We start from the raw sequence: 24796 nt of genomic DNA, 5'->3' as shown, positions 1-24796 counted from the left end.
GTAAAGGAACCTCCTATTAATTTGGCAATAGGTATATAAGAGCTCGACACGAGCTTCGTGTAACAACGGTGAGATTTACGGTGAGCGAACTAGCTCAAGACTGCGACATGAATCTATGAGCAAGAATCGGAAATAAAGAAAGGGTGAATGTATTGGTAGAATGCGAATAAAGGGACAAACCTGTACACAGTATGCATTGAAAGGAGAAGCAGCCGAATAGGAACAGTTTAGCAAAGATGCAACAAACAGACGACCTGCTTCTAAAGTATTAATGTCCGTTTCAGTTTTTGTCAAAAAACTTCAAAAGCGGATTAAATTGAACGCCCCATTTCTGCTAGCGTGCCAAAATATTTCTCAGCATCTGGAAAAAAAAATAGTGGGATTTCATCTTCTTCTAGATAATTGAATACAACGGTTCTTCCTACAGATGGTATAACATAACTTGATTTGTATGTTGAAGCAAAAAAAGGAAGAACATGTTTTGTACAATTATAATGTCAAGGAGCTACACGGAGTAGCTGGATCTGTATTAAGGTTGGATAATGTAACCAACTGAAAATTTGCTTCTTCACTGCACTGTCTATCGCACATAAGATCTGGGGTTTCTATTTAAGGAAAGGAACAACTTGCCAATCGGCCCCGCTACTTTTACTCTTCAAACAAAACTCTAGAACTTAAACTACTGAATGCCCTAACGCCCTGCAACTGGGAACTGAGGGTTTCGACGGCCAAATATTGGCTAAGCTTTCTGCTTACCTATTGTATTTCGAATTGATTAATAAAACCGGAACGCTCAGAGGTAACGTTTTGTCGCGGATGTACGGGGTGGCTTCTAATTTATAAGGACTGCGCTTTTTTTAATCCAAGACAAAGCAGGGGTTTAGAGTTCCCATCTTTGAACCCTGGCCTTGGTTTGACGAGCTTGATATCAACATCGGAGCTAGTGTTTCACCCTAATATGGATGCATTTATAATACTTGAGTAATGACGAAAACCTTTCAACTCCAGCTCCTGAAATCGTTCAACTCTCGGATCACGACCCAATGCGAACTAGATATATTATGGCTATTTTTGTTATACTAAAGATTACTGAACAATATATTAAAAGAGCAACAACTGCCTGCCGAGAAAAAAGCAGCTGTTGTTAATAAGTATGGCTGCGTATTTGAGATGTTGGTGTTTTTGGTCTAAATCATGTGCAAAGATATTTGTGTCCAAGTTACTTTAGCCTCACAAATAGTAAGACGTTCAATAAAAAATAAAAAAAAACTGTGCTTTGCTCTAAGCGTGGAAACCTGAACAGAAATTTTAAACGAAACAAGTTTATCTTACCAATCGAGTTATTTGCTAGGTCGTCGACATAAAATGTAGAGGAACAGAACAACGGAGCCGGAAGGAAAACAACTTTCTTGTTTGTCTCCTGGATAAAAGGAGTTTGTCGTCCATGTGGAATTCGATGCGTGATCAGCACGTAGCTAAAGCAACGGATTTAGGCAATAAATGAAAAAATAAATTTAATTCAAGAAAAAGTACGGAAGTACAATATGAAATTTAGTATGAAAACTTTGGTAATAAAAATATTAGAACACTGATAAACGAAATGATAGGTACGATTTTCAGATGAAGCTATGCAACTAGCTTCACATTTAACACCTTTTCATTAATAGATCATTATGTAACTATGCATTCTATGATGTGCACACCTATACAGATAGGTGTATGTTTTTATCCTTATTGGTAAAAATGAAAATGAGTGTAAAACAAAAAACATTATTTTATAAACATTAATGTTACTCAAAATTTACGTAGTAGGGCTATGATTGGAATTATATTCAAATAAAGTAAACAATTTTCCCCGGAATTTAATTTTGTATGTCATAACTCAACTATATATATAGCGCGCAGTAGGATCCTCATACCTACAGTAAAAGCTCAGGTATAGTTCGTGTGAACGAAACCGTAGTGTGTAGGGTGTAAATACTCAATTGTTAAAAACCTAATATCTTTTTATCTTCCACCTACTCTTTTAACTATTAGCATAACAGACGTTTTCAAACCGATACGAACCCATCAGCGGTAACTATCCGATGCTCTTCAAACGGGTACCCTTTATTCTCCACAAGTTGACGCTAAAGCAAGAAAAAAATCTTATTATGATTTTATCACTCACGTATTTCCAGCTTCAGAGGTTGATAAAGCTTCCAATAATTAAAAACATTATTTTTGAATAAACACTATCCAATTCAGAGCATTTTTGAAACGCATTCTCAGATTTGGTGCGATACGGATTGCTGGATTTCCTTTTTTATATATTCCAGCAATGACGAACTCTGCCATCTTCTGGCAACTAGCAATTAAACGTCCATATGAAGGGTATTATACACCAAAAATACATTCATTATAACAATATCAGTTTCACTCAATCATGCTACCCGGCAGGAGTTTTCATCTCGAGCCCAATCCTTCTGGATACCTCTTAGCTTGGTGGTGACACGCCTCCGCCATGGGCTGCGTAATCGACAGGTGTATCGCGAGATTCGCTTCTCGACGCTCCGTCTAGGCTTGCACATAGACAGCAGTTTCAGGATTGCTGGTGAGAACGACGTAGGAGGGCGAGGTCCTTAAGCCAAAATGTCAGGAACGAGAGGGGTGTCGTTTTAAAGGCTCGCCTTCGCCTGGGAAAGTGAATGTGGGTCGCCTTTTAAAGCTTGTACACGGAGAGACCGGACAGCAATTCTGGAAATTCATCGGGTAATATGGCTTTGGCCATTTTCAGGAAGTTGCGCCTAGGACGCCGCTCACTATAACGTGCACCGTGAAGTCGAGTAATGGAAACATTGAGGGAACAGAGAAACTGCGCGCCTCCAGCAACCGCGTAGACAGCCACCTCAAGAGTGTGCGGACTGTTTACTCCATTAACCCGTTTGCTTTCTGACAGGCTATGGTGATCCTCGCGTGACGTGTTGAAGCGCGCTGACTACTGCTCGACGTATAGGGCAGCCGATGTTCATAATTCGGTTGTGATCATTGGCAGACTTCACAGCTGCGAATTCTCGCCCATGCTCCGCGCTCCGAGAAGTAACGGGAGACGAATCGGTAGACGGTCTTCCTTAATCCCAGTTACCTTCGTTTAAAAAAAACACTTCTGATCCGGACGATCGTGGAAATCAGAGAATTCGCAGCCCGGAATGGTAAAACCGGAAAGCAATTCCGCCGTCTTTCCGTCTTTGGGTGGTAGGAAAAGCCCGTCGCCTCACCAGAACGTAGCTATCACCAAAGCTCAGCGCAATTTTACAACCCATGGGGCCGATTTTAAATAAAAATCTATTTTACTTTGCAGGTGCTTCGGAGCACTACTGTCGATAGCCACCGTAAAGCGGCGCTCCTACAGGTACAAATGGGATTTCTTTACCGCATAAACAGCAGCAAATATTCGATCTCTGACGAATGCTACTTAGCCTTTTGGCTCGGGACCCTTTACCACCGTACTTTACCATGCGCTCTTCATTCCTCCTGTACTAAACGATGACCCAATCCGTGACTGCTTGCGTTGGTGTGCACTCTTTCTGAAAGTGCTAAGGAACTGAATCACCTAACTGGGCCTTTTTTCAGAGCCAGAAACAAACTTTTATGTGGCGGTCTAAGTTTAATAAATTGTATAGCGGCTTTACGAGCTCGGTGAAGCCCCGCAAAAGTCGATGGCCACACTATTTTCAGGAAGCGGTTTGCGGACGGTCGCAGGTGTTCCAGGACACCTACAGCGTCTGCATCTTCTGGTTTGGGTAAGGTGCTCTGCTCGGAGACATTTTGACAATTCCTTGCATAACGAATAAGCATGTTGACTCCCTGTGGTATAGAGACAGCAGTGCTGAGAACAGAAAGCACCAACAGCAAATGATACAGCTGTTCCTCAAGCCCTAGATAATAGTATCTAAATAAACAAACTATTCTGGACTATATTGTTAACATGAACTAAGTCATCCGCTATCGCGACTATCCGATAAGTCGATTTGTTTATTGCTAAAATGTTATTGAGGCGATCCAAAGGGGGTCCGCTTGAATCGATATAGCTCTTTGGGTGCCATCGAAGGAGACGTAATCCCTCGCCAGGTCTAATATATCCTATATAGTCTGCTAATCCTGGTAACACGATGCGATCTAGGTTCAAATCCGGGCATAGGCACACTTAGCTTTGTGCTGGGACCCGGCCATCAGATAGAATGCCAAACGGCGGTACCGGACGTGAAACTCGAAACAGAGGTCTAATATACCAAGTCCAAAATATTCAGGCTTGTCTAATGCTACGAGAGGATTCAGGGCAGGAGAACCCTTCCCTACTCCTCACCGCAGTCAGTCTCCGATAGTAGAAGGTGAATCGAGCGATTCTTATTCTCAAGGAAGATAGCCAAGGGGCCACGCACCCTCATTTAATTAATTAAGACATACTGAATGTCCACGTAGCTCACGAACCCACGAGACCCACGTACGTACGAAGCTCCTATTTGACTCTCCTTACTTACTTTTAGGTAGAAAGCAAGAACCACGTACATGTCACGAACGTACGAAATAAGCTAACACGTACGAGACATCCGACAAGCACTTCTAATCAAAATGATCACACACGGAAGACCTCCTAGAACATCGTGCGCCACATTGTTAGCTATAACAAGAAGTTCCGTCTGGTATACCTCAATTTAACTTGAGTTGCCTTTATAGACGAGAGATTGCTGCCGGGTATCTGCGACCTCGACAGCCTCGACAGCAGCGACCCATACCCAAGACCACATGCCGGTGTGCTCCAAAACATAAAGGCCACGATACTTTCCTGGCGCCAGAGGTACGGAAGTGCCGCATGGTACGCACTAATCTTACACTTTTCAATTCATGTCTAGCTCAAAAACTGAAAAACGTACCTGTAAGAACAGTTAATTTGTAAGTGCTCGCATTACGTGCAGGGATACCACATCATGCTGGTTCGTCGGATTGCAGGAACGGTGCCACCAGGCCCATCTTTGATACAGGGAGCGGTCTAGACCATATCCGAACCTAAACGGAGCTAACCTTCTAATGGAATGTCTAAAGGCGGTGCCTGTTCCACACATTTAAGGCCGTCCGCTGAAGACTGATTCCTTTTGTTGTCTAATAGCACATAGTGTCCAACTGTCTGGATCAAGATGGCGTACACGGTACGATTCGCTGTTCCGACGAAATTCACGAAGGTAAAAAAGACTTTGCCGTTTTCTTGACGTTAAACAGCGTGGTTGTATTCGAGCTCCAATCGCATCCAATTTGATTTTGATGACATCGTCCGAAAGACTCTTTCGATCTCAAAGCCAATCTGCCCAGGGAGGATGCATTCATTCAGTTTTGTTAAACTGCTAGTTGTCCACCTAGGACATGATCCAGGTAATACCAAAATGAAGAGTGGGGCGACGTCTGACTTCTTGGCCCTGAAACCAGTGGTGGTTCCTCACTAAACGCGCAGTTCCCTCTAGCCGGTTAATCAGTGAGTTAGCATCAGTCGAAATCTCTTGCCACTCCAACCAGCTAAAGTCTCGGCAAGCCAGATCGTCCATTCTTTCGTCTTCCGCATCCCACTCCTGCCACCAAATTTGCAGCAATAATGAGGTCTGATTGTTGGCCAGTAGCGATTATCACCGACGGGTGGAAATACATTCATTACGACAATATATATTTTTGAGTTTATTTCGGTATATATGTATCTACATATAAAAGCGGCACACTATAAACGATACATTTACGTATCGTGTATAACGCGTTGCGGTGATTCAGCCAATCAAGAGAAGCTAAACGCTGACTCTAGGTAGTCGTTGCTTCAAATACAAAAATGCACGCATGAACACAGCATGTGTCCTTAACACATGATTCTACATTACTTCGAGAACTTTGAGTAAGACCTGGTTGCCCTTATTTTAGTGAAAGCCCGCGCTGCAATCCAATCCGTACTTCATGTACAAAATCTAGTTAAAAGACATCTTTGCGATCTCTCCACAGGCCCCATTAGGAAGCTAATTTTAAGCCACTGAGCAAGCGAAAATGAATTATCCGTATCTGTCCTACCTGCTGTAAACAGCAATTCAACTTTGACTTGAAATGTTCAAAACTATGCCACAAATAGAATAAGTAAAAAAAAAACATTAGCAATAACAGTAATTACAAAAGTAACAATAATTACAAAAGGATGGTAATCGTTTTGGCAAATTAATTTCTGATGCTCGTAAAGCGTGAGGTATCAAAAGTGCAAGTCATCGAAAAATGCAACTGTCATTCTTAGGATCAGCACTCCACATGCATTGAGAAAAAGCCCTTAATTTAAGGTTTACATACATAACCTTACCGTAGCGTGCCATGTCGGCAAATGCAAACATTTTTTCATCTAATATACAAATTTAAAGTATGCGCTATTAATTCATTATACATAAAATTATTTTAGTTACGTTTTTAAATAGCTCACTGCTTACCTGGTGAGCCTATTGAAAATATTTTCAACTTCTCAGTTTTTGCAACACCTTCATGGCTTAGGATATTTTACTACCCTTAGATACGAATCGTCACCGTAGTGTTTGTAGTTGTTTCCATTAAAGGAACTAAACGGTACGCCACAGAAATGCGCGTCATGTACATAGATATGGGTACTTGGTACAAAAAGAGCTACAATAAAGCTATTAAAAGTGAAAATGAACAAGAGAATGTTTCTGCTCTGCATTTGCCATCATTTTTCAAATTCGTCTTGCAAGGATGTGTTGAGTAACTTTTCTAATACCATACCAAATGCTTTGTTCTTGTAGAACGCATTTTTCTTTGATTTTTTCGAATGCAGATCAATTTTACATTAATGTAAGTTGTGACGGTGCATCATCGACTTTATAGTTACGCAAGGTATTGCAGTAGGCGACTGCAATCCCTTGCGTACTGGACTGATGCAACATCCTTGAAATGTCTCATTAACCAATTAGGCTCCCATAGCAAACACTGCCAACGATAGAAACAACAGACGTTGCCTTTTTGAATAAAAACTAGCTCGTTTTAAACAAACATCACATAACGCTTTAATCTGCTTGATTATATCGGTAACTTAGTATGCGACACAATTAGAGATTAGAGAAGGTGTAATTAGCTAATAATGTTCAAAATCGCGTTTTGAGCTTCGCACGATATTGATTCGGGTCCACTTTCCAATGTCCAGAACGTTTCTTAAATGGGATTTTTGCATATGTAAGGTCAGGCGTCGTTGATTCTACATGAAGTAACGTTTAATATAATCTAGTGGTAGATTTACAAGCAGTTGTTTTAGAACCGCTGATGATACGTTTTGAATATCTAATTCGTCGTTCTGTAGGTATGGGAAGGCTTTATTCATCGTATGTTAAGAACTGTTGGGTTGCCTTGCGGCAGCCTATAAATACTCGTATACTGTGCAACACTCGTAAGATTATTTACGAACGGAATTCTGATGATTGGTGATATACCAGACACACTTTTCATACAGCTAATTAGAACATGATCGCCTACAAATAGCTAACGGAGCACAAGCATTATTTGGAACATGAAATTTGAAAAAAACTCAGGAGGCCAATTTGACTTCGATGCCCTCAAACTATAAGTCTGACTATTTTTCTTTATAATAAAATAATTTCTAATGCTGTGCAATTAGCGTCAGAACCGGCAAGCGAAAATAATTGTACGAGAAACGAAAGGAATATCAGAGGTACAACCAGTTGTCAATATCGTTCTTCTTAGCATTTTTCGTAGCATCCTACTTTCATGTTTATGTGATTTTAGAGCAAGCACAGCTTTGCGATAAAACTACCCCGAAATCCGATCAATTGCCGCCAAGATTAAGCAACACATGTGGTGGTGTAATAATTTAGGTGTGCACATTTTGCCGTCGATAAAAGTAAACCTAGCAGTCAGCCTCGCTGGAGCCAACATATAAACTTAAAACTTTAAAGTTGAAGGGTTCGCTAACTCCGCAGTGTATTGACTCCTAGTTGGCCTGTGATATTTTATTTTTTAAATAACTATCTGGTTTATTTATAGATAATAAAACTGCATTTTCTTTTGGGTACACAAAAAAATTGTACTTTAAGTAAGGCTATTTAGGAAGTCGAATTAAGTGAGCTATTTCACGGTCAGTAATGATTTCAGCGACAATTTCATATTCCCTTTTTGTAAACAAAAACTATGCTTGATAAATATCAGTACGGCAGATCAAACTCACTTAATCAAGGAGTAGTGTCTAATTACTATATTAATAATTTACAATATATACTTCTACAATAATTTATTGATACTCCTATACGTCCGACATCACCAATAGGACGTTGGATTTCAGAGTAGAACGAATTATATCAATGTTCTGACTCAGACCACCACGTGTTTCTAATATTAGCACGCAAATACTTTACCCACTAGGCTATCACAACGACACATTAATTTGTTTCAATATGATACATGTCATTTGTTTGAACGGATAGCCAGGCTCCCAATTGAGCTTTGTCTTTTGATCCATGCTTTTATTTATTACCTAAAAAGCAATATCCTGTAAAAATACAATAGCCTGTTTTCGTCGATGGTTACAAATGATAATATAAGTTGTTTGTTTGATTCATTACCTACAGATTTAGAAGTATTTCGCAGATTCCTGCTTTATATGAACAGAAAAGCTTTATTTATCCCAAAAATAAAAATGACGTTATATTTTGTATACCACACTTAATTTTCACAAGAAAGATCTGTTCTTCCTAATAATTTTGCCGCACCACTTTTTTTTAAGTATGATTATCTATGCCCATGCATCTTTACTGCGGCCTATGTTCTGTAATGTTCAGTAATGAACAATTAACTAATTGTTATAGGAGCCACATGTACGTTTAGGCGACAGGCGAGCCTATACTATGATGTTAAAAACCAGTTCCTATGAGACCTCTCTCTTCAGTTGGCTGTTTTTTCAGTTTTATCATAATATTTACCCTAGTATGGTCAGCTATAGTTAGAAGATAGCTGTAAGAAATTGTTGTATACTTTCTAGACCGGTTGAATAAAGCTTACCATAGATTTGCCAGAATCAGGATCATCTTTAGTTGCCGCGTCGAACACAAATGCGTCCAACAGGGTAGTAAATTGTTGATTGTCGCCTTCACGTGCCAACAATCCAATCTGTAAAAAAAATACAATCTTTGTGAGTGCTTTAAATAGCAATTTTGTGTGTTAAACTAATAATAATAATAATTTAAATAACAACTTAATCAATAGTAGTAATAATTTAAAAATGAGCAGTACTAAGCTTATGTTTGTCACCAACAATGAGGAAAAGTTCATTGATTTCTGTAATCATAGGCAATAAATATCTGAAGCTGGTCACAAGTTCGATTATAATTCAATTAATCCACGCTTTCGCTCTATTTTAAACTTGAAGAAAATGTGATAAGCATAAAAGTTATGGAACAGAAAGTTTGCTTTAAATTTCTATTTGAAAACAGACATGCGGACGAATCGTACTAAATGTGCAAAGCGAGCGACCATCACATAAGTAAAGTACACCTTTAGAGGTGTATAATGGGTTTTCTGACTGCTGAGAAGAGCCTTCAGAAACACCAGAAATACAAAAAAGTAAACGAAATTGTCTCAGCTAATATCATGAATTTTTAAGCCATGTGTTCTCAGATGGTTGTAGAAAGTTCCAACAAGTTTAAAAAAAAATGCGTAATTACGCCTGGTAAAAGTTCTCTATGCTTCGAGTTCTACGTCCGGTGTCATTATTAGGCCTTCCATCATACGGCTGGCTCCCAACCTGAAACGACGTCTATGTATGTCCGGGTTTGTGGTTCAAAAACCTATATCTCCAAAAGAACGACAGCTGGCTTTTGCTGCAACTCGATTTCTCTGGTATTAACCGTCCTGGATAGAACTAAAAAAAAATTGGTGTTATAATTTCAATTATATTCAGAGTGAACTCTGCAGCCGACAAAGTCTTGCACCTCGCTTTTATGCATTTGTATAGGTTATAAGAAGGCATCTAAGGGAAACGTGTTCGATACAGAAGCATCAAGGAAGAATCGTCAACGAACCTTGAAGTAACATTAGACATCTGATTTCTGTAAATGATTATATATAACCCGTATATAATTTAGGCTTACCTGAATCAGAAGAACAGGCAAGAGACCTGAATTCACAAAAAACCTAAGCGACAATTGGGCTTTTCTTGTCCCTAATGGCGAAGTCGATTTAAACACCTAAAAACCACAAAACATTTGAGGCCGATATTTCCTTTCACTTGTTACTTCAGTGCGTAAAAGCGAAACTCTTTACCTCAAGTTCACTGGTACATATTTGCAAGTATAGTTGGTGATCCTAGTTATTTTTGCTTTACTCTAATCAATAATACACATAGGAATATTACAAATGTTTTCACAACACCTGCGGTACGATGAGTAAAAGCCAAATTTGACACAGTTAGTGTAAGTTGCCTGCGACGAACTTCTTATTAGGGGCTTATCCTTGCCAACTAATTGGAAAACGAACTATTAGGTTTTTATCGTACACACTTAATATCAATATGTCCAGCACTTAAAGCAACGCCAGTAAGCAATTTCAGCCGCTGAGATTTGGACGCACTACAAAAAATGTGCCAGTTCCGCAACGACTAGCAACCAACGAGAAGTCATAATGCTACACGGCAGCCTTACTTAAATTGCTATCAAACCGAAAGGTATTACTTTCCGGCGTGAGGCTTAAAGCCAAGGATTCATCTCCAGCCACGGTTTTTCATATTAATAGGTCTATCCAGGAATAAGCCGGTTCTACTGTACAATAGATATATGTTTATTTAAAGTTGTCATCAAGGAAATGAACGCATACGACACTTTCATTTTTTCCGGATGGAGGCGTACTGCATCCGAAAAGTAATAATGAAATATTACTATCTGTAACCCGAGAACCCAAAACGTTCGTATACTCACCGGCATGACAGGGTGGTATAGCAGAAAGCCAAGTGACAAGCTGAAAACAGTCGGCTGTGTTAGAAGTGACAAAAGTTGAATTGGGCAGCACAACAGAGGATTTCAAATCTTCTTGTTGATGTGACTAATACAGACTGTCGAAATTAGAATTCGATTTATTTTTCGCCGCTGTGTGTTCCGAACACAGCGGCCAAACAAATTTTAAACCAATCTGCCTTTCATTGATTATTTAGTGGCGATAAAGCTGTAACAAAGAGCACCATTATAGGTCAGAATGGAAACGGTTGACAAGCCTAAGAAAAAAACGAAATACAAATTTGCGCGCGTTACATAGCCGGAGGGCTTTCGTTCTAGAAATGTGCATTTCTAATTTTTACTGGCAAATCAAGTTGGCAGCTTTAACAAAATCTTGCATTGGTTTTAAATAAAACCGACGGGACCTTCTGGTTATTACATTATTAATAAGTAACACGAAAGCAGAAGACCTTAAACAAAGAAGTGAGAGAGCAAAACTGAGTGAGCCTATATATATATACACATGTAGGCATATTGAGCAAAATATGTATATTTTTATTATTATTTATAAGAATTGTTCACTGTGATTTCCATCAGAGCTCTAACACAAACTCTTTTTTATTTATTCAAGGTATCTATCTGTGATAAATTAGTGAATTTTATTAAATACTTGGAACCAAAGCGTATATTGCAAACACAAATCGCTGATCACATAGATTACCATTTAAGTCAATAAACATTAATATAATTAATATTGCCTCGTGACTTGAAACAATATTTTACTTAGATAGCATAAAACGCGTGAATCATCCAAACGTTCTTTCAACAATAACAAAGCAGAAAACGCGCGAGTATTTAAATCAGATCTCTTATCTCAATTTGGGCTCACAAACCTAAAACAGCCCGCAGCATATCATTCTTCAGTATTCGAATGACCAGTTGGAACTATTACAGATAAAGCGCTGTCAAACGTATGGCCCGTATAGTCATAATAAGACTTTCTATTATAATAGATATATAAAAATTATAATAAAATCGAATAGAAAGTAAAATCTCACTTAAAAAAAATAGTGATGCTTGTGCAACGAGCCCTTCTATTTTGTTTAGAGATTGACTTACCATAATAAATTGCTGCAACAATTCAGTGGCAGCATCCTATAGTTTCTGGAAACCTATTTAACGAATCAAAGCATGTCTTATAACTATTTCGGTAAGATTCTCATTCAAGCAGAACGACGTCTAAATAATAGTCTAAATAATAAATAAGCGCCATTCGAGGACTTTGTCCCGCACCTGTTTTTTTTACAAACCACATTTTATTTTACCTCTGTAGGAATAAAAGGCTAGTAATATCTGCTCTACCCGAATATTTTTCGTGTTTTATATCCGGTAGTTACGCTGTTAGGTATGTTAGGAGGCTCAGTCTTGAAATGAAGTGCGACTACGCCCGAATTTGAACCTACAACACCGCGTCTCATCATATATTAACACAAACGATGCTGGTGGTTACTTCAGTGCTCATAAACATAATCGCCGCCTTGTTCTCGAACTTCAAAAGCAAGACTGAAGTTGTTGCCGATTTACGGCCAACCCAACTGACGTTGCGATTTATAGGAAAAAGTAGACTCTTCCCCTTAGCAAGACAAATATTTTGCGAGTCGTCCCCATCTTTTGCTTACACCATTTTACAATGAAAATACTACCACCACGAAGCGGGGTCGTGTTGAGTACGACAAATGAGCTACTTGAAATTTTTATTAGCATAGGTGAGTAAACTAGATGAAGCCATGGATTTAGCTTTGACCTTATTTTGCCGTTGGTTTAACTAATTTGATTTTTTGACAATTAAACCAACCAATTTAAGTCCAACAAAGAAACAGACATAGACTTTTAATAGTATACTAGACGGATTTGCCCTGCCCCTATCTTGCGTCGATTCATTTAACTAATTTAATTTGTTACCCTAACAATTACCCTGATCACTTAACCCGCTACTTTTGGCAGCTATTTCGTTAGCCTATTTCAATATGAATAGATTCGGTTTGCGTTATACCAAATATAACTTTCTAACGGATATTTATTGAAAATTCGCTCAAAGGGCCGCTCAGAATCGTATTCTGTCTTTTTCATTTCATTAGTAAGCAAGCAAATCGACACAACCAATCATATTTTTAGCGTTTTCGGGCTTATAAGCATTTTCATTTATCAATTGGCATTAACAAAAAGCGTAACGTTCTATATAGAAAAAAAATAATTTCGATACTATGATGTTGCTCTCGAAAATTTTTTCAGAGAAAATTTCCAAAACGAAACTGCTGTCAAGTATTTTAATTGACTTGTGTTAGAAACTTACTTAAAAAATTGCTGAAAATTCCCTTGAACGAAATTTGCAACATAAAAAACGAATATTTGGACTTCCGTGAATTTATTTTTTTGTTAATTTAATGTATGACGACATGTATTGCATTTTTACTTGGGTCGTTGAGATCTGTGGATTGAAAACAAGAAATCACCTTCTACATAGAGCACTACGTTTTTACTCTTTAAACGCATTTGCAACATGAAGACCGAGATTTGAGTATAACATTTTGACTCAGCTTTCGACGATACCCTTTAATTGATGCCAAGAAACACACCCTCTACATAGACCTCCATGTAAATATGTGACTGCTATTTTGTTATAAGAATTTCTTTAATCTCGCCAAAGTGTAGCTCGCATTAGCCCCTAGAATTTTTCCATCGACATGTACACATTAAGTTACAAACACTAGAAAATTGAAAAAAGCCATTTAACAAATGCGCCCATAGTTGGACATACACAGTCAATAAACAACCAATTTAATTCGCACCACAGTTATCTAAACACAATTCGGTTCCAAACTTTACTCTGTTACAGTTACTCCGTTAGCAACGCCAATTCTGTTATCTCGTTGCAGTCGTCCCGTTACGGTATTTTGATTTTTCTTTGATTAGTCCTTATTCTTAACTTAGTATTTATTCCTTTACAGTTTTCCTGCTTTATATATATATTCCGTTCTCTCATTAGAATATTGAAACAGTCCTGCTGCCACGTTGCAAATATCTCATCAGCTTGTTCTGATATTTTGTTGGTTGTTGCGCCTAACTTCTTACATAAGCTGCGGCCCTATTCCAAATTTATACTTTTACAAATGCCCACTTCAAGTTCGCCCTAAACCACGTTATGTTAATTCTGTTATCTCATTTCAACTCTTCAGTTAGAGTGATAATATTTCTTTGATCTAGTCAGTTTCTTACTTGGGGACAGTACACCTTATTTCATAAATGTAAAAAATAAGAATAATTCAGCTTTCTTATTAGAAAGCCCTACTAGTGAACTGAATGCGTCCTGCTGCTTGAAGGAATAACTGGATTTGGTTTTAAAATTGCCAGTACAAAGTTGCGCACATTTCTCTCAACTTTTATATGTAAAATTTGACTCCAAGCCAGCGTCACCAGCTTGAGACATACTGAGCTCAAACTTCGTACCCTTCTACAGCTATTCCTGCGTTCTAGTAGAACAGTGTTATAATATCAATCTGTTGCATTTGTTCTACTTTCTTACTTATTTTAATTAATTTTACTACCTCGAAAAAATTTTCACTTAACCGAAGAATTTAATTTAATTAAAAAAAGAAGAAGAAGTCGTCTGCCGCGATGGTTTTGTCAACCATTTACCAGATTAGCTAAATTAACATCAAGCCTATCCCCTCATAGAAAAAATAATTTGCCTCGTCGAAAAAAAAGGATGCCCACACTGAAAAGGTTTATAATTGACGTTGCGACTTAATCAAATAAATGTGAAAGAACGAACACTTCTCCCCAGAGTCAGTGTTACCCTGCAGTAAATGTGATCTAGTATTCCCATTTGATCCCTAACATAAGCTCAAGACCATGTCGTATCTATCTCGTCTTTTTTTAATACATGCTACCGCCCGGAAGAATTATTTACTAAATGGATTATGTATGTCATATGAACCATATATGCTAAAATGGTTCAGGTTTCGCCAGCTATTTCACAAATTAACCAAATTAAAAATATTTATGGGAGAAAGAAACTGTTGCCAAGAAGAGATATTCACGCACTTAGAAAAAATGAAATGAGATTATCCATATGTCAGCAATTATGATAAAAATCACCACTTTTCCAAACTCTTCATAAATTCTTTCGACGGTTATCGAGCAAATTGTCATAAACTGTACGTTTGGCCAAATGAACATCACGCTTTATGGCATTACTCTATAAGGGAAATATCTTACTCGGTCGGTCCTATCTTATGAGGCAGCTCTTCTTTGAATGGAATTTTAGTACCACACCCAATGATCGGCCCAATCCAACGACTTATGAAAGGATTTTCGATGAAATTGTTTCAGTAATATTTAGATGAAATGAACATTAACAGATCGTAGAGATACAAGAAGAAATGGACATGTCTGTGCGTGTTCGTTTATCACTATCACGATTTCAAATCACCGCATAGCCAAGGAAATGTTAGGGTTACGTTTACAGTATTAGTGCATTGCATAGAATGTAATGCAAAACTACTTAAATAAAAATACTACTAGAAAATATTGTGTAGCGTGTATGCAATTCCATTCTTCAAACGCACGGACCGTGATGTCGTTCGTCTGTAAAAATCATTGGAACTTAGCAACTCTTTCCCCGGCCTCATTCGGTCGCTGTCGCCAACTATGAGACATTTTTAAATTGATGGTCCTAAACGCTCGGCTAGCTTTTTTTCCTTTGCTGCGGCTTGTGTCACCGCTACACGATGAAGGCCGCTTGTCTTACTGAACCGACGAAAGTTAGCTTTTCTGCGAGGATGTCACTTCTCGCCGCGGGTGCACAGTGAAGTCTGCCTTCAAAAGCAGCTTTTCAAATAAAAGTGCCGTCTGTCGAATTGTGTTATCACAGATCGATTCGACAAGTGACCAAGTGAATAACGTGATCTGCAATGTCCGGAAAAATAGGGAAAACGAAATCGAAGGAAAAAAAGTGCAAGGTAATACTAAGAACGTCACTAGACAAGCAAGACATTCGCCGCTTCCAGCAATTACTTCGCAACACTATCAGCGCTTCATCAGGTGAGAGATCAACAACGCGATACTGATCAGCCTTGCATTCTTATTAATACAATATGTAAAAAAAACGTAGGAGACATTCAGAATAGATTAAAAAACCATTGTAAATATTGCTAATACATGTATAATATTATGACGACTGCCTCAGTGAGGGCTAGCTCCCACTACTCCCACTAGCTATTTCATTAAAAGCACATTTTGTGTTGATGACCTAACTGTCAACATTCAGTTAAGAGGTGATAACTCCGTCTGCTGGAAACATCCGGAATGCGAATTAATGTATATCTTTTTCGTAGAGCTGTATGATCCCAAGGACGTGGATGTGTTGGTAGAGGACGAGGTAATATGTGAGAAATTTTTACGACGCAGTGAGGCTTGCGTCGAGAATGCGTTAGATTACGCGATTCAAAGTTTCCGTTGGAGGAAAACCTTTGGAGTATCAGGTAAGTACGCGACTTGCCTCTCCCACCTATTATACTCTTTACTGACCGAAATCTCTCTAAATAATGCAGCCTAACATTCTCATGCCAAAGTGAAGCAAAACAAATGTATAGGAGGTTAGCCAACCCTCTGAAGCTGCAGTGCCGAACGTAACACCCAAAACATCTAGCTGGATACGAAGATTTTTATACTTTTACGTATTTTTGTAGCTTTCAATGCATAGTTTGTGCCAGTCTCTAGCTTTATTATCATTCTATAATATATGATGAGCAACGTATAGCTGGACATGCTAAAGAAGTGAGGTAACCAGTCTGGTTAAATGATGCATTCAAGACACACGGAAGTTGACACATACGAACTAATATGGCTAATTACTTTTATAAACTGTAAACTTGTATCCCTGATGTAAACACCACTTTCGTACCTGAAACTATCACTCAAATAATAAAGCCGTAAAAAGTGGACTCGGCAAATCGGCAAAATCTGTTGGATTTCGCTTCCTTTTAGTAAAGATATATATGGCTAGCTAAGACTGATGCGTACCTTTCGTCACTTCGAACGAGGCAACCAATGCAAATTTATTGGATCGTAATGTGTGGCACATTCAGCGTGGAGAAAGAAATTTGCCTACATACTAGGAAAATTACGGACGTAATATTACGGATAGTTGGTCTGATCTATTTCACTGAACCAAAACGACCCGGTTGTTACGTGCGTGCTGTGTTTTTATGTACGAAAGACGGCACCGCTTTACGAGAATAATTAGTATGAAGAAGCCTACTAATTTCTTAGTATTATTCGTTGCTAGAACAGACGAATTATATAAGTATTGGAGTTTTCTTAGTTCGCACACGTCTCAGACTTCAATATGGCTTCGTTTTTATTTATTGACACTGTGCACAAGACAGGAAATCAGCCATTTTAAATATGAACTCATCTATTTGAAATGAAAATATGTAGCTATGAAACGTGGTGGATTAGCTGTGCCTTCTTAATCGCGCACGATGCTTGCATTGAAGTTGATCAGACCCGAGTAACAACAATTCGAAGGAGTCATATTGTGTCTTCATATTATACTTCGTAATAATAACCAAAATACGAAGATGGTGTTCCAAGGTTTTTTTATGGTTATATCTTATCAACTACTGCAATTTATCTCATTTGTGTTTATGACTTAATATAATTGTAGCAGGCAGGTATCAGTTCCATTCACTGCGGTGCTGGTACGCTACAGGAAAAAAGCTATGCATGTCTATGGGGGCTTAGTTTTTTAGAACAATGAAAAGACACTATTGAGTTATCTAAGAGTGTCTCAAAATTTGTCCTTGGTGGTATTAGAGCCGCATTTCTTTGTAATTTTAATACGAGGTTCAGTCTGGCATGGCATCAGTTAAAGAATAGCAGTCCCTCCGATCCACAATCATATCTTTATGGTGGCAAATGATATTATTTGTCGCTGGATATACAAAAATATCGATGATTTAGGCCCTTTCTCTAAATCTAGGAACTTTTCGTGCACCGCTTTGCTGAGCAGAAGGCGATCGTGTACTGATCTTGCACAAGATAAATAAGCGACTATACAAACATAATAATATGCGCAGAAGTTCAGAGCCGGACTAATTCGACGTATGTCGTTAATCTGCGAAACTATGCACTTCTTCCATATTCTTGGCCTAGGCATACATAGAATGTCAGTTATATAGCTAATATGTATCATCAAACACTATAATATAGAGAATACTTTAATACGCCTTTTCTTTAACCTCAGTGTCGAACTACGCCAATACCTCCGCCATTACGACCGATAATATTTCCAATTATTCCTGTACCGATATTATTCGGTGATAATAATACTCACTGAACCAGTGTTCCGTGACGTTACCGTATATATATACACCTATAACGTATATATATATATATATACGTTATAGGTATATATATTAAACTAGTTATATATTATATACCTATAACATATAACTAATTTTCAATAGGCAATATCCGTCCAGTCCTGAATTCCCTTCTTTGCAATAACACGATTGCCTGTATTATCCTCAACACATAATTGACAGATTGATTTGTCTTGCAGCTATCGATGCCAGTGGTGTAAGCCAACTAGCGTTGGATTCGGGCGTAATGTACTTCCACGGATTTTCCATCGGTGATGCCTTTATTCGTGAGTCTGTATAAATGCAATTTTCTTAAAAAAAAATTTTAGAACGTAGATAAATGCGTGAAAATATAAACCAAAACAAAAGGACTTAACTTAATTTCAATTATAACGTTTGCTTCTGATTGCAAGTTGTTTTGAAATGTTGACTAAACCTTTCTAGTTCCAATGTCGATGAAGCATTTGATTAGTTAGTGGGACTTTTTATATTTGGAGCGTAGTGAGTATTCACCTGTTCAGTCGGTGAGATGATTCTTAAGTTAAGTTATAACGAATCCTCGCCAATTTTTTGCTTTATTCTTATCTCGAATATGGTACTGGATACTACGTATCGCCGATAACGGCCATGGATTATTTCAAAAAGTTGTTGCAATGTAATGGTAAAGTATAGTCTATCCATTTCTATTAACTGGTATTATTTTTCGTGTATACCTCAACGTTTGAATATGAGGCAATAGTATGAAACGTTTCGTAGAATCGGTCATCGATAACGACTGCCACGGGTAGGGAGTTTATTGCCGGTTAGTAGCCGACGTAAGCGATGAATTAAACTGATGAATGCAGAAAATAAATAATAAATACGTCAAAAGCAACATTTCATTGGTGGTCTTAGTCTGTCAGTGTGCCTCGAATGCTTACAAAGCATGAAGGTTCTTTTGGGAAACTGAAAACAATTTGTTTACAGATTTTTATAGTAAGCACAAAAATCAACCCACGTGTTATACATTACGTACGTTTATCTCTTCACATACAAACATAATCTGAAATTGTTCCTTCATTTAATCAATACTGGTCTCAAGAAAAAAATTTTTTCATCACTTCGTGTTGTTTCGACCGGAGGAGGCTTAAAAATATGGCCGAGATTTAGAAAATACAAAAAACTTAGGCACAGAACAGAAATGCAGAAAAGTGGATTCGAGACCAATATACGTATAACTGTATTTTTTTTGTAACAGCATGCTACTTTCGTCCATAATCAAGTCGGCTTCTGCGTACTGAGAAACATAGCTGAGCAATTATTACGCAGAGAATGCATTACAGTTGGTTGTTGTATGTATGTATGAATATATAGAAAAAACGTTGCTGTAAAAACTCAATATGAACGTGTAACGTTCGGGCGGCTAGTGAGCGTTTCTGGGAGCGTGCGTTGCCAATCTAATTAGACAAAACGTTAGCTTGTCGGTAGAGTTTCAGCCTCGCGAAATATTATTTGTATGTCTATTTATTCAAAAGATCCCTAACGAGGAAGTACTGCATGTAGCTAGCTTATGTAGCCTGACTGTTGGAGGTAACACAATAATAAACTGCTTGATAGTCTCCATACGCGTAATTACTAGTGCGATAAACGAGTCACTTCAACAACAGCTAGCGTTACTTTAGTACGAAAATCTGATTCTGTATGTGGATATAAGGTCTCGTATAATGATTTATGTAAACAAGATGTGTGAAGTTGCACAGGAGAATTCGTTAGGTGCGTATGTCCTCTGGAGTTCTGAATTTAGGCGGTACTTATGGCCTAACCTGATAATTAATTTTTGACTCAATTAGCCGTTCTTATTTAAAGGATACGAATTTAAAACCGATTTAATTACTGTAGATAATAACAAATGTTATTAAGTCCAGGATAGAGAAAAGAGCACGATCTAAAGGCATGATTTTTAACTTTTTTTATTTAAGTTAACTTTGATCTTCATAGTTCTTCATAGGAGGAGTGTCTGAGCTCAAGTCAGGATGAATTTGGAAGCCACCTTATTTTATAAAACAACAATTATGGTATGCTGGTTCACGCCTTATGAACAGCAAAAGAGGAATTTGACTTGTTTAAAAATAAGTTCAACACAGCGGAAGAATAGTTTTTCCAAACGTCTCTTGACTACCTGTGTAGTTTTCAGGACATGTTAACTGTAAACTTTATTATTTAGCCTTAAGTTTCAATGGATGTACTGTTTGTTCTTGTTCGAATAAGGAATAATACGAAAAAATTGGAGCAAAGACAAGAATATTAATGAAGCCTTCCAAGCGATTTTAGTCCGGCTTAGCTCCTCTGATATTAAACAACAAACGTGTTCGTGTACCGCCTATGGCTGCGTCGGCAATTCTTTGGAAATCTTTTTTAGCATCTTAGACCTGTTTCTTTTTCGAAAATAGCAAAATGTCAAAGACAAAGTCTATACGGAAGCTAAGCGAAATAACAATACTTTAAAAAAAAAACGATTTTAATAGATCCGTAGGTCTTTGTTTCTTCTGGCAGCCAAATCACTTCGCTAAAACTCTAATCATGCAATCTACATTACGCTTCCTAAAAAATGTACACTTCTAAACAAAATATACATTTACCAAAAAACAACTTTTTAAAACACTGGTTGTCCTTTAAAACATAAGCTTCAGTACTATTTCGTAGCATCATTTCAGAAGCTCCTCACGGTAGGAGACATATAATCAGCAATATAAAGAAACGAGCAAGAAAAGATATTTTTATACATATCATTCGTTTCATTGTTCGGATCATTATTGGGCAATAAATAGTATATCTAGCCCCGTATCCACTCGTCCAGATCTCTTCAGCTGTCCCAGATGCTCTCTAGTAGTATTTTGTTAAAAAAAATGTCTGCCTGTCTATCTATGGCACACTTCTATGCACCTCTATGTTCATTCATAGAAATCGGCTTAATGCTTCTACATTACTTCTTCCGTTCTTTCTTCACATTCTTATAGCAGAGGCTTATTTATAGTAAACTCCTGTATGCTAAAATGTATTTCTGTAACTCTGTTTGTGCGCGGGTATCAACGTCTTCCTTAATAGTTTCTACTTTCATTTTTCAGCGATTCCTTAGATCTGTTATATAATATAAAAGCACAGTGTTTCTTAAAGACTTCATACATAATATTACAATAATATATATTTAGAAGCTGTGTGTCTGAGCTTGGTCAGCACCTCAGTTAATAAGTACCTTGACAAAAAATTGTCACAACAACAAGCAAGTTGAAAAACGGCTGTATAGCAAACGTTTGAATATTTTTTATCGAAACGAAAAGTGTTTCGTCACATTTTATTAAACACATTAATCACGCTCCAAACATTGTTTACAGGTTTTTTTTTTATATGTTATGTGGCATTTTTAAATAATTTTATCATTTTTGGTTTTTTAATCATTGGTAGTCATTATTAAAGAGAGTGTATAGCTGTTTCGACGCTTAGCGTTATATCTTTATTTCAGATTTTAAGAATTTATATCTTTATTTAAGAATTTACTGGTTATTATCACCTACATACCTACGTTATTACATCTACAGTACTCTTAAAGCTAAATTAAACAAACTAGAAGATTTAAAGCCTATATATGTGTATGTATATATTGCTAGGCCTACGGAAACCTGATTTTCCGCAGAGTCTATGATAGCATCCATGAATAACAAAGGCAGATAGCGAATTGACCCTTTTCACTCGGTTGTGCGATTTATTAGAGATTTCTAATTCGACAGTACTGTGCTCGTTTTTGCCGTGGATGACAACCAGTCACCTTGCCCGTGTATAGCTGCAGGATTTATTCATAGATTAATATCTTATATTCAAAGGTTATCATAATGTTTGCATAACTTTGTCGCACTTATTGGGTAAGGTACTCATCTCGTCGCCGGTATCCTTTACCACTTTTATATGTCGAGTTTTACGTCCGATGTCGCCGCTAGACGCTCCACTACGAAAGTAAGTGTGTTCAAGCCTGGGCTCGAACTTAGACCACAACGTGATTAGCAGGTAAATACGTTACCCACTAGACTATCACAGTGATATCTGTAGCGGTTGTGCTTCATGACATCTCACCGTTTAGACCTATTCGCAAGCCTTTCCTAGGTGTGTGGGATAGGATCTCCTTGTTTCGACGGGCCGCATAACTTCCAGCGCCTGCTGCCATCGGAGGCATCTTACACGACTCCGTGACACTACTATAGGCACACATTACTAAGCCCCCATCTTGCCACACACACATCTTGCTATCCGCTCTGTCTAGTAGGGTCATTTCTATCTGCGAATTCGCAGATCCTGGTCAACAGGGATGGACGCGCTCACATGTTATAATCCGTATTCCTTGGTCCAAAAAATAGCACGCGACTGACGTACAGTTCTAAACGTCTGGGCGGTCCATATAGCAGGTTGGAAACCCCCCCAGGCTTTGACTGAATCCAATCGAAAAAACCTGATTCAAAATGTATTCGTTGAAAATGGGCATGTGGACATTTTCCACACTACTTTTACAAAGGACCCATTAAGTGATACCATGATCGATGCACTAAATATGGTATTTTCGATGGCGGACATATGAGTTAGTGGGTCCGCACTACTTTGATATTCTCCAGTGCCAAAGCAACTGGCACTTGCCGCTGTCTTTTTTTTGCTTTGAAAACTACAATTCTTGCGGGCGTTACGTTTTATACCCTAGTTTGAAACAGAGAAAGCACCGCCTTCGAAAGCGCATGTCCGGTTTCTCCACTGTATGGTCTCAGACCATTCGAATTACCTCGAAGTAGTATTCGACCCTGGTTGCTGTAAAAAAATTTGCAAATGAAAAGTATCCGATTTTTTGGGTCTTTATAATGTTACCCAAAAACATGCTGTACTCGAGGCTTCGCTTATTCAGCAGTACTTATTTAACACATACAGGAATTACTCGTTGCGACCTGTAGCGGCAACAAAATCCCTCTGGCAACTCGGGGGTGTTCAGGAAAAAGGTCCGTACAACTTTTCCTATATTTACCAGTTAGGCGGCTACACCATCATCACCAAAGTGAGACAGATTAGCATACCTTTATTTAGCTGTTAGGGACGAGCGCTTCATATCCATTCGCTCTAGTCCTCTATAGCCCCGTACGTGTGTTAATCTACAAATTAACATTATAATGCCTTCATTTATATGTATATACAGAGGACACTTGCTCATGGAAAAATAGTTGGATGTATCTCACCTTGCGAACCGAAATATCACACGTCACATTTGTTCTGTAAGATCACAATTCTTTAACATACATTATGGTGCAATGTTGAAAACTGACATGAAGATGGTATTATTTGGCATCACTGCACCTACTGACTACCCGCGCAATTCGCCAAAATTAAGTTAAAACTACCAAAAAAAAAGCTTTTTTTCTTCATCTCTAGCAGTTCGCCTTAATTGTTTAGGATTGGCATTTTTAAGTGTCTTAGTAATTAGTGATAAGTTGAGGCTGCGACGATTAATAAGACACCTATTATATTACTATTCGGTGCAATTTCCGTGGAATTTTTTCAGCGAATTCAGGTTGCGAAAATTAAGCGAATTCTATATTTCAAATATATGAAAAAATAAGGCTCGCACAGGTAGATGGAGATCTTAGACTAAATTCTACAATAATCCAACAATGAATTCAACTTATCTCAAGTTTTCATTAAATGGGTTTTTCTGTATAAAATCACGCTTGGAATGTGTATTGTCGATATGAAACACACTGCACTGTGGGCTCTAATACGCATCCCATACCTTTAGATTAAGTTATTAAAAGATGACTTAGTCCTCCGAATTTTTGATATATACTTATATGAATATGTTTAGGGTTATTATCTGTATACCTGTAAGTCGTCAATTTCAACATTACAAACATACACAATGGGCTACACCGCCCCTATAGCTCCATATGCATCACACTGATTTGCGAACTTTAAAGGTCATCATCGTTTTCATTTGATTTCGATTCGAAGCAAGAGTAATGAAGGCTATCTATAGCGTACCTTGCCTTTCTATATGCATTGTCGTGAGGGGATGTTCTTCTGCCTTTAAAATGATAATTTTACAAAGCATCATTAGACGGACGTTTAATATTTTGATCTACGACGGCGATAAATCCTTAGAATATCACTAGAGCTTGCACTTCTTCGGAAAACCATATAAAATTATAACTACCGAACGCAGACTTCTTGAAGAATGATATTGACGATTACCCGGAGTTGCGACTCGTTTCGAAGCTTAGTTCTTTTACGGCCTTATATACCGATACTTTAAATAGTTATACATGATTTTCGTAGAAAACATTTGCTAGATAGCTTTAACAAGTGATATAT

General features: G+C 37.9%; 2 protein-coding genes across 5 annotated transcripts in view; one reads left to right on the top strand and one right to left on the bottom strand.

Annotated features, from left to right (window-relative positions):
- The window catches only part of LOC111255523 (gastric triacylglycerol lipase-like), a 35213-nt gene extending 23932 nt beyond the window's left edge, over nucleotides 1–11281 (bottom strand). Inside the window, exons 1-5 of the mRNA XM_022817570.2 lie at nucleotides 10983–11281; nucleotides 10161–10256; nucleotides 9073–9180; nucleotides 2068–2129; nucleotides 1333–1475 (exon numbers count right to left, since the gene is read on the bottom strand). Coding sequence (XP_022673305.1) covers nucleotides 1333–1475; nucleotides 2068–2129; nucleotides 9073–9180; nucleotides 10161–10256; nucleotides 10983–10988 — 415 coding nt within the window. The 5' untranslated portion in view covers nucleotides 10989–11281. The remainder of the gene's footprint in view (nucleotides 1–1332; nucleotides 1476–2067; nucleotides 2130–9072; nucleotides 9181–10160; nucleotides 10257–10982) is intronic.
- A 4477-nt stretch (nucleotides 11282–15758) lies between these two features.
- LOC111243097 (motile sperm domain-containing protein 2-like) overlaps nucleotides 15759–24796 on the top strand; it is a 16226-nt gene continuing 7188 nt past the window's right edge. For all 4 annotated transcript variants that reach the window (XM_022788178.2, XM_022788177.2, XM_022788175.2 and 1 more), the window contains exons 1-3: nucleotides 15759–16100; nucleotides 16394–16540; nucleotides 18625–18711. In XM_022788178.2, the coding sequence (XP_022643913.1) occupies nucleotides 15971–16100; nucleotides 16394–16540; nucleotides 18625–18711 (364 nt within the window). In that variant the 5' untranslated portion in view covers nucleotides 15759–15970. The remainder of the gene's footprint in view (nucleotides 16101–16393; nucleotides 16541–18624; nucleotides 18712–24796) is intronic.

The sequence above is a fragment of the Varroa destructor genome, unplaced genomic scaffold (genome assembly GCF_002443255.2).
Source record: "Varroa destructor unplaced genomic scaffold, Vdes_3.0 BEIS01000001.1, whole genome shotgun sequence".
In the NCBI taxonomy this organism is placed as follows: domain Eukaryota; kingdom Metazoa; phylum Arthropoda; class Arachnida; order Mesostigmata; family Varroidae; genus Varroa; species Varroa destructor.
Note: the sequence above shows the minus strand (reverse complement) of the source record. Positions and strands in the feature narration are given on the sequence as shown.